The sequence below is a fragment of the Chinchilla lanigera genome, unplaced genomic scaffold, assembly GCF_000276665.1.
Source record: "Chinchilla lanigera isolate Chin_1 unplaced genomic scaffold, ChiLan1.0 scaffold00141, whole genome shotgun sequence".
Classification (NCBI taxonomy): Eukaryota; Metazoa; Chordata; class Mammalia; order Rodentia; family Chinchillidae; genus Chinchilla; species Chinchilla lanigera.
In genome coordinates, this window is record NW_004955542.1 from 2,408,067 (window position 1) to 2,418,023 (window position 9,957).

Here is a 9,957-nt window from a genome sequence, read left to right on the forward strand (position 1 = left end):
GCGGTCCCCCCGAGGGCTCCCTGTGCGGGTGTTGAGCTGACGAGCACGTGTGAGCAGCTGACTCAAGCACTCCAAGCTGCTTTCAAGTGCTTGTTTGCGTGTGGGGCATGTTACCGTCCCTGTTTCCTACTAATGCAGCTCTTGGGTTCCGTGTCGGTGCCGGCTCGGGATGATGCAAGACTGAAATCTCGCCTCTCCAGAACCCGTCTGCTAAGCTGGCTCTGACCCAGCACTAGCCTTATCACCAGGCCACTCTGTCGATGCTTTGTGCAAGCCGTAGCTGCCCTGGGATCTGTGGCTGTTACCCATAAATGAACAGCAGAGGCTTCGATGCTGCCCCTCCTGCAGAGAAGGAGCGAAGCCTCTGTGTGGTCCACTTGGGGACTGGGACCTCGGAGGGCGCAGCATGACTGAAGGAAAGGACCTCAGCATTTGGAGTCAGGAGACAACGTATTTGGCAGATACCTCCTTACAGCAAACCAGGCGTCCCCCTGCACCGTGGAGGCTGTGACTCACGTGCCCCTAAGGCCACAGTCCCCTCTGCAAAGGCCTCCCCAGCAGGCCCTCCCTGCCACCTCCAAGGCAAGCCCAGGTGAACAGTTGCTTCTGAGTCTCAGCTCTGCCCTTGGTTTCCAGCTTCATGTCATTTCATGACATGTCCAGGTCAGTTCCATAAATGTGTCCCGCCTGGCGGTATTCTAGAGTAAACACCTGGCGGGCTGCTGCGCCCCACGCTCACGTGGGGAGAATGAGATAGGTGCCCATGCAGTGTGCTCAGGGGAAGAGATAACGCATCTGCCCGCTGGGTGCAAAGCAGGTCCAGAGGAGGGAGGGAGTGCCGGTGCCACCCTTATCAGTGCGTGCTGGAACGGGCCGGGCCGCTGGGTGCTTCCTGGTAGGGCGGGTTCCAGTCCTACTGAGAATCGGGCCAGGCCGGCTGTGGCCAGAGCAGTTGGTCTGCGGTGTCACCGGGCTGCCTGGCGTGGCACGTTTGGTTCTGGAGCGGGCCTGGGAGCCAGGGTCCTTCAGCCTGGCTGTGGTCGCCTCGTCCTGAGGCCGCCTGGGAAGTTCGATGACTTGCCTCGTCTCCCCAGGCCTGCTTACCCCAGCCAGGCTGGGCTGGTGCCCTGGAGGCCGTTCCTGGCTCTTGTCCTCGTCGCTGCCTACCTGATGCCAGTCCTGCCCCGGGAAACCTGGGAGGCTGTGTTGAAGTCTCCTTGGGGGCACTACCCTCACCTTCCCCCCAGACTGAGCCCCGCACCCATCCCCGAGCTGCTGGGCCTTGCCCCCAGTCTGGTGGTCAGCATGTGGCCAGGGTGCACCCTGAAGGTACGCTGCGTCTCCCTCTGAGGCCTAGCAGTAAGCAAAGCCTCAGGACAGGAAGGACCGTGGTGGCCAGCAGCCTCTGCGGAGGCAGTGTCGCCTTTCCACAGGGAGCGGCCGCAGTCCCCCAGAGGTCCTGTGCAGCGTCCCTGCAGTCCCTGAGCTGCTGTGCCAAGTGTCTTCAGCAAGCCTTGGGTTCAGCAATCACAGCAGGCTGACCAGGGCCCTGCAGGACACCGTGGCAAGGGGCGAGTGACCAGCTCCGACGGGGCGGCTGAGGGGCAGCTGGTTGGGGCTCCCCGCCCCTTGGCGGCCCCTCAGCTCGGCACAGGCTCACCCTGCCCTGGGCATGGCCCTGATTGGCTGTGCTGAGATGGCAAAGGCCCTGAGGAGCCCAGGGAGCCGAGTCTGAGCAGGGGCTCCGGACCCTTCAGGGCAACAGCAGCCTTCCCCTTTGCAAGACGACATCTGGAAACTGCTGACCAGGACACCGGCTTGTGCTTCACCTGCGTGTGGCCACTGTTGCTCCCACCCTGTCTGGACGTCACTCAGACCTCTGCTGCACTTCCCTGGGAGAGGAAGGGCCTGTGGCAGCTGCTCACACACCCAGGAGGACTGCACTGAATTGCGAGCCGCTGCGCACGGTGAAGGCAGAGCTGCTGGCATTGTCCAGGAAGACGGAGGTGTACTGGCCCGCCTGTGGGGAGCACAGTACCTATCAGGCCGCGGCTGCCCCACATCACTGCCTCACCACACAGGACAAGGGCCGGGCTGGGCCAGCGCTCAGCTCCTGTCCTAACGCTCTGTCCCGGAGCTTCCTGTGCCTCCCCTCAGCTCCACCGGGCTGCCTGGCAGAGCCATGGTGGGAGCAGCACTCAAGCCTGGCTGCCCTGAACGGCCTGAGGAAGGCCTAGGTCACCGGATCCAGAAGGCCACCTGCCGAGCTGCTGTGCCCTCGGGAGCTCGGGCCTGCTGGGTTCAGACCTCAGCTTCCAGCACAGCCGGTTCAGGAGCTGGGAGCTCTGCCGGGGCTGGGGCGAGAGGGAGGCCTGCACCGGGAATAACAGGTATGTTACTAACTTCTTTAGGAATTATACCTGCACGTCAGCTTCCCTACCACTGGGCAAGTCCCCACAGTGCTGAGGAGACACCTGCTGGGGTTTAGTGCAAGACGTAACACCTCGGGCTTCACCCAGCATCGGGAAGCTGTGCCCGCCTGCACGGCCCCGCAGAGGGCAAGGGCGGCTAGGAGCACCCCGTGTAGCGCCAGACTTGTGGGAGGTCTGCGCACGGGACCACAGAGCCCCGGCCTCCTGGGGAAAGATGGGCTTTGGAGGGAGATGGCCCCGAAGCCTGGCTCTGCCTGGACCTGTGCTGGCACTTAGGCAGGTCCCACAGCCTCCTGGGCCTGGCCTGGCACCCCTTCCCTGGCTATCTGTGGCCATAGCCCAGATGCTGCACCCAATCGGCCCCACACACCTGCAGGTACAGCACACCGTTGACGGAGATGGTAAAGAGCTCGCTGCTGCTCTCCAGGCCCATGACGGCCTCCAGGGAGCTGCGGCCGAGACAGAAAGCGGGTCAGCCTGCCCCGAAGGCTAACACCTTCGCCCACGGTGACCTCAGAGTCTGGGCCCCGCCCGCCTAGCATAGGAGTGATGTGTACACAGGGTTTCCAGACACAGGACCAACAGGACTCTGCAAGGCCAGTCGAGCAAGGGGCAGCAAAGCCCTGGCTCCGGTGGGAAACCAGACATTGCTGGTGCCCGGGGAGGTGCCACTGTGGCCACAAGTGACACCGAAAGCTGGCCAAGGGCCCCTGCCTGGCAAGCTCAAGGTCCTGAGTTCCATTCCGGGTGCAAAAAAAAAAAAAAAAAGCCAGAAAGCTGGCCAACACACATAGGGCTTTCAAAGGCAGAGCCTGTTTCCCCCTTCATCCATGCCTTCTTCAGCTACATGTCAGCATCTGTTGTGTGCCTGGCCCCATGCCAGGGGGCAGGGGACAGGGGGAGGTGGCAGGGACTGCCCTCAGGGACCAGAGGGGACAGTGCATCCCTGCTGCACAGTCCCTAGGGGAAGGGCGGGAGGGTGCCCCGGCAGCCTCTCAGGAGAGGGCAACGGTGCCAACCTCCTTTCCCTCAGGCATCCATGGCAGCAGGAAGGCGGCTGGCAGGGACAGGCCTGCTGCGTGCGGGGGGAGGGGGCAGCAGCCAGGCGGGCCAGAGGAAGGGGCTGGGCTGGCAGGGGCGTGGCCGGAACTCACGCGTTGCCCTGGCAGCGCGACTGGATGCAGATGAGCAGGCGCAGGCGGTCTCGGGGGCGCAGGGCACCCCTCCTGGGCGGCTCGGCCAGCGCTGTGGGCGGTTGGGGCGCGGTCACACAGGGTCGGGTAGGGAGCGGGCTGGGAGCGCCCCACCCTCGGCCCGCGCCTCACCCACGTGCAGCGTGGCGGCGAGCGCGTAGAAGCCGGCCACGGGCGCCGTGTACTGGCCACTGGTCAGGTCCAGGCCCGGGCCGCGCAGGAAGGCGCCCTCGGCGTCGGGCTGTGGGCGCACAGACGGTCACCGGGGGTCCCGCCCGGGCCCCGCCCCGTCTGGCCCGCGCCACTCACCAAGTAGTAGACCCCGAGCTCCTGCAGCGCACGCCGCTCCACCGCTGCGTCCCAGCGCAGGCGGCAGTGGAAGGCGGCCTCCACGCGCGGGGCCGGGGGCGCGGCCAGCAGCTCCAGCACCGCGTCGGCGTCCTCGTCCTCCTGGGTGGCGGCAGGCTGGGCGAGGCCCCTGGTGCACGGCTCGCTCTCCGCGCGCTCACGCTGCCGCACGGCCCCTGGCATGGAGCGAGCGGTGATGCCCAGGACCGCTCTCTGCGCCCCCGGCAGGGCGGCTCCGTAGGCATGGGAGACGCCCCTCGGCCACGGGCCTGGGGCCACTGCGCCCTGACCCTCAGCCTTGCCCGGCAGCCACCCTGCGTCCTGGCCCTCCAGTCTCCATACTCCGGCTTATCCACATTTTTGGGAAGAAGCTGAGCGTGAATAAGTAACTTCTGCAACCACACTGGAAGGTACACCAGGACCTTCAGAAAGGCTCTGAAAGGGTTGGGGTTTGTTGTAGGCTTTTAAGACCAAGTCTCGCTATGAAGCCCAGGCTGGCCTGATACAAGCAGAGATTCTCCTGCCTCAACCCCGAGTGCCAGTCACAGGCGTGTGCCGCCACACCCAGCTGAAAGTGGCATTTAAAAATGAACAAGGTGTACGGGTCAGAGGGGAAACAGCTCGGTAGTTCATCACAGGCTCAATTCCTGTAAATAGTGTGAGCTGCGCTCAGCAGCCGCCCACAGTGCAGACAGCCTGGGCAGGAGCCCTGGGTGCGGGTGCCCCCGCCCCACCTGGTGCCGCAGACGCCGAGTAGCCACCTCCACGCTCCGCAGCAAGCCTTCTCCTCCACGCCGGACGGCGCTCCAGACCCAGCGGGTGTGTGGCTGCGGTCTGTCCCCTCGGGGCCCTGGGCACACCCCACATCACCCCTACCTTTGAGCAGCAGCTGGAACTCCTTCAGCAGTGCCTCTGGCAGGATGAGGGGACCGGGTGGGCCCTGGGGGCCAGGGGGCCCGGGTGGCCCCGGCAGGCCGAGCTGGAAGAGACCCTGGTGGTGAGGACACCGAGCAGGAGCTTTAAGCCTTGGGTGTCCCCTCTGCCTCTGAGGACCAGTGGGAGAGCTGTCCGTACACGGTGGGCTCGGACAGGTGGTCCCTCCAGGCCTCACTTCCCTGACTGTCAGCCAGAGAAAGACACAGGCCCTGAGGCGGAGGTGCGCTGGCTGGGTGGCCCTGGTCTCAGGGGCAGGGACTCCAGGCCGCTTTCCGAGACCTGCATCTCAGAGTCAGCCAGTGTCAGCAAGTCCTCCTGTCTGGGGCCCAGCGCCCTAAGGCACCCACACAGGCCAGGTCAGGAGCCAACCCAGGAAGGAGCGAGCCTCCTGCACCGAGAGGCCTGGGGCAAGGCCGGGTGGCTCAGGGCTGTGAGGAGGTGTGCAAGGCCATGGGACAGCCCAGCCGGCCCCTGGTGCCGGGCTCATAGCCCACTGTCCACCAGAGCTAGAGCAGTGGCTGCGCAGCCCTGACCTGGAGCTCCTGGTCTCGGGGACAGGGCCCGTGCTAGGGCTCAGAGCAGGAGCTGGCCATCAGGGCCAGGTGCCAGGTCCTGCCAGGCCAGGCCCCCGGCTAAGATGGGAGAGAAAGAGGGGCCTGGCCCCTAACTGCGGGCTCCCTGGGCCGGCTGCCCCAGCTCCCCACCCCGGTGTGCAGTTGGAAACATGGGGGTGACGGCAGGCCTTGCTCACCTTCACCCTCCGGGCCTTGCCCCTGCCCCTCCTGCCGTTGACGCCCTTGTCGCTCTGCCTGACGAACAGCATCCAGGCGTCCCGGGGGTCCACGCTGCCTGTGCGCTCAGCGCTGGGCTCCTGGAACACAGCCGGCCTGGGTCGTCCTCGTGGGGTCCCCTCAGGCCTGCTCTGCAGAGGGGACCTGGGCAGGTGCTGGGGTGCCCTCGAGCACCAGTGACTGTGACTATCGGGGACCCCAGCTGCCAGCAGACCCTCTGTCCTTGCCCGTGGGAGCCCGGGAGGCGCTCTCCGCTGAGGGCACAGTGGCAGGGACCAGGTGAGACGTCACGCTGTGCATCTAGCTTGCGCTCCCGAGTCCTGAACCAAGCAGACAGCAGCTCCGGGAGCTCCCGCCCTGTGTGTGCGGCGCCTGAGGAACCTCAGTTCCTGGCAGAGGCCTTGGGCCCACTGGGCAGCTGGCCTCGCGCTCTGGCTCCAGGCAGGGATGCCAGCTGGGAAGGAAACGGCTCAAGCAGGCTTAGAGGAGGTCACGGATGCAGATCCGGTGCCCGATGGCAGTGCTCGGGGTCTTACAGCTGCCTGGGCCCCGAGCCTCAGCCTGGGGCTTGCCTGCCGGTCCTTGCCAAGGACCGAGCACAGACCCCGCGGCCAATGGGGAAGACCTACGTCAGAGGGACCTCGGGGCGGACAGAGGGTCTGGGCCCTTAGTCCTCCCTCAGGGCTGCCCCTCACCCCTAAGGCCACTGGGTGCCCTCCTGGACTCCCCAGGGGTCTCCGCATGGTATGGAGATCTATGCACAGGCCACGGTGAGGTGCGCAGCTGACCCTCCCAGCTGGACCTGTGGCCCTGGTGACTCGGACCGGCGCTGGCTCGGGGGTGCCTGGAGCCTTGCTGATCTTCACCCTGGAAGCTGGGGCTGCCGCAGTGTGGAGGGAAGCCACGGGGCTCGCCTGGAAGGAGCCCTTGCTCCTGGGGCCTCAGGTGGCACCCACCTGGCAGCCCTGCCCCTGCCTGGGTCTGTGGCTGGCCACCCAGAGGTGCCCGGCCTCTGTGCACCGGGGCTGTGGGGAGGTGGGAGCCCCCGTGTGCCCCCCGCCTTAGCGGGCGCCTTCTCTGGCCAGGCTCCTCAGTGGGGCGCTGGGGCCAGAGCCCTGTGTGGGGCCACAGACACCGTCAGAACAAGGAGACCAGAGGACCTGCCCTCCCTGAAGTTGAGGCTGATGAGGACACTTGGGAGGTGCCACCAAATCCCCCAACCCGCAACCCTGGCCCCAGGCCCGGGCAGGAGCGCGCAGGGCACCGCTTCGGACGGCTGCTTCCTCGCCAGGAGTCACTCGGCAAAAAGAGCCAGAAAGAGGGAGGGGGTCCCGGGCCGCAGACCCGTCTCTTCTCCGCCTGCCGAAGCCGCTGTGCGGCAGAGGGGCTGCGGGCACCGCGGGCGCGTCCTCCGCACACCTGGTCTTCCCAGCCCGCTAGGAGGAAGGTTTTTCCCACTGTGTCGGCTTCCTTTGTGGGCGCGGTGGAGTTTTGGTTTGAACAAGGAACAGTCCCCACGCCCGCGTCAGGTCCCCACGCGGGGACAGCGGCTCCCGGGACACGGGCGGCCCCGGCTTACCGGCGGGCGGGCGGCAGCGCGCGCGTGGCTCTCGGCGGGCAGAGGGGCCCCGGGCAGGGGCTGCGGGCGCGCGTGGCTCCCCCCGGGCCCCGGGGCACCGAGGCCGGCGCAGACGAGCAGCAGCCCCGCGCAGACGGGCAGCAGGCGCGCTCCGGCGGGGCGGTGTGCCGGGGCCATGCGGGCGGCAGGTGGGCACGACCAGGCACGGTGCCTTTTATGGGCTCGAATCCCGCGCCCTCCCGGCCGCGCCCCCTCCCGGCGCCGGCGCGCGCTGCAGGGTTGGGGTACCGGCCGGGCGCCCCCTTCTGTACAGCACGCGCACCTGCCGGCTCCGCGCTGCCCCGCCTGCGTCGGCTGGACCCTGGCACCCCGCGACGCCCTGGCAAGACGGCAGGCAGGCGGAGCGAGTGGCAGCGGGGGCTGGGACCTGCAGGGCCTGGGGCTGCCGAGCCGGTCTGCAACCGGGCAGCTGTCCAGCACGGATGGGGTGGGCAGGGAGGACTGACCCAGGCAGTGCCCACTGGTGTGGGGGAGGTGGAAGGGCCTGCCAAGGTCAGCGCAGGTGAAGCCCACCCTGCACGCCCCTGGGTCCCTGGCCACCCCCACCGGGCACTGTCATATCACAGCGCAGGGCAGAGGCCAGCAGCAAGCCCAGCACACAGTGCTGAGCTCAGAGTGGGCAAAGGCAGAGCCCGGCATGCACAGCACTTCCTGCGGGGCAGGTGTTCCCCGTCTGTGTCCGTGGACCAAGGGCGGATGGGGTTCCAGAACCTGCAGATGTGGCCCCAGCCTCGGGGGAGGGGCCTGGTCTAAGCCGCCTCCCGGGACAGGAGTCACCCAGCACACTGTGCCAGGATGCTGGGCCCGGAAACACGTGCTCCAGAACGCTTCATTTGTACTTGCATTGGTCCTTGCTTGCCGTACGTAATAATCACGATCATCCTGGACACTGACGCCTGGGCACCTCGAAGCTTGATTCTCTTTACGTCCCTCCCTCATCTCTTGCTCCCCTTCCCGCTGGCGAGAGCGCTATCTCCGTTTCCTGTTATCTTTTATCTTGTGCTCCTTATTTATACTTTGGGTTTCTCATGTCAAAAGAAACGATTTAAGTTTGTGTGTCAGATTTATTTCTCATTATGGTTTCAAAGTGCATCTTTTTTTTTTTTTTTTTTTTTTTTTTTTTTGTCTTTTTGAGACAGGGTCTTGCTATGCAGTTCAGGCTGGCCTTCAAGTCACTATGTAGGCCAAGCTGGCCTCAGACTTGCAGCAACCCTCCTGCCTCAGCCTCCTGAGTGCTGGGATTGTGCGCCACCATGTTGGGTCCATTTTCTTACAGATGACTCAAGTTCAACCTTCTTTATGGCAGAGTAGTACTCCATTTGTGTAACTACTTCATTTTCCTTGCCTATTTGTCTTGCCCCACACACTTTAGAGAGAACGGGGTTCGGCGTTATTGTTCTCCGGGATTTGGCTCTTTTCTGTGAGGCGCTGAACATGGTGGACTGTGCGCCTCCTGTCCTCAGAGGCAGCTCCGTGCAGGCCCCCTCAACTCTGGAAGGCATGAGCACGCCCAGCACTGCATCAACTCTGTGGCCCCTGGGGCACCCCAGGGAGGTGGCCGGGTGACCAGGGGCATGCAGCTGGGGCAGCGAGGCAGGGCGGAGGCCGGCTCTCTGGACGTGAACATGGCCAGCGCTGGTGCCATCTGTCGGGGTTGTCCCCCTCTGGCTGGGGTGCGGTCTGGGTCCAGGGTGACTTTGAAGGCTGTGAGGGGCACATGGCCGTGTCTTGTCCCTACTGGGCAGATCTGCCCGCTTAGGATTCCCTGTGCACCTGGCTGAGATTCGACCTGGACACTGTCTGAGCCGACCCGCATCTGGGCAGGCCAGGCTCCGGCTCTGCCACCTTTGAGAGCTTTAGGATGGGGGGGACTCGGGGACCCGGTTTGGGAAGTGTGACCCTAAGACACTCAAGTGACATCATCCCCTCCACAACGGCCAGCAGGAGGGGCAGGGCCCAGGACCCAGGCTGTTGCCCTGGGAAGCAGCTATTGTCCTAAACACTGAGCAATCCCCTGACGTCATGGGCTCTGCCTGGACCCAAATCCGATCGGTTCTGGTGCTGGTGCAGCCTCCTGCAGTGCTGTCCCGCTCTCCCACCGTCCCGCGGTGGTGAGGGACCAGCCTGGCAGGGTACGGGGTGACAGAGCAGAGCATGCTGGGCCTTCAGGTGGGGCGCTGTATGTTTCTGGGGTCCCCTTTCCAAAAAAGATTTACTGTCAGAGGAGGCAGAGCTTAGCAAAGAATCAGGCAGATCAAGGAAATGGGGTCCGCCTGCAGGAGCAGGCCTGAGCTCAGAAGTGGGGGTGGTGCCAGGGAACCCGGGGAGCCCAGGATGGGCATCCCCGCTGAAACCCAAGCCTCATTCTTGGGCCCCCCGCGTGGCCTGGCCGCCGAAGCCTGGAGCGCTGAGCTGCGCGCCCACTTCTCCTTGCTGATGATGAGGTCATGGGAAAGAGGCTCCGTTTGCCCCCAGCGCTGGGAGCCTGCAGGCGTCTTGCTGTGGGCCTTTGGCACGCAGGCCCCAGTGCCAGTGCCCCCACCCCGGCCAGGGGTCACCCGACAGCCCACTCCCAGGATGATCCCCCCAGCCTGGAACCCTTCAGCCTGATGTTAGGG

The 9,957-nt window shown here is 65.3% G+C and overlaps 1 protein-coding gene across 2 annotated transcripts; it reads right to left on the minus strand.

The window, feature by feature from the left end:
• Positions 1-437: 437 nt before the first annotated feature.
• On the minus strand, positions 438-7,456 carry Fam132b (family with sequence similarity 132, member B). 2 transcript variants are annotated; one of them, XM_013508016.1, is made up of 8 exons: positions 7,280-7,456; positions 5,661-5,780; positions 4,850-4,952; positions 3,935-4,149; positions 3,758-3,866; positions 3,587-3,677; positions 2,803-2,881; positions 1,827-2,020 (listed from the first exon to the last, which is right to left on the minus strand). In XM_013508016.1, the coding sequence occupies exons 1-8, from the start codon at positions 7,454-7,456 to the stop codon at positions 1,922-1,924; spliced, it is 993 nt and encodes a 330-aa protein (XP_013363470.1). In that variant the 3' UTR covers positions 1,827-1,921. The 2 variants fall into 2 exon arrangements, with proteins under 2 accessions (XP_013363469.1, XP_013363470.1); XM_013508015.1 differs by lacking the exons at positions 4,850-4,952; positions 5,661-5,780; positions 7,280-7,456 and having other exon boundaries at positions 438-2,020; positions 3,762-3,866; positions 3,935-4,447.
• Between the last annotated feature and the right edge of the window lie 2,501 nt (positions 7,457-9,957).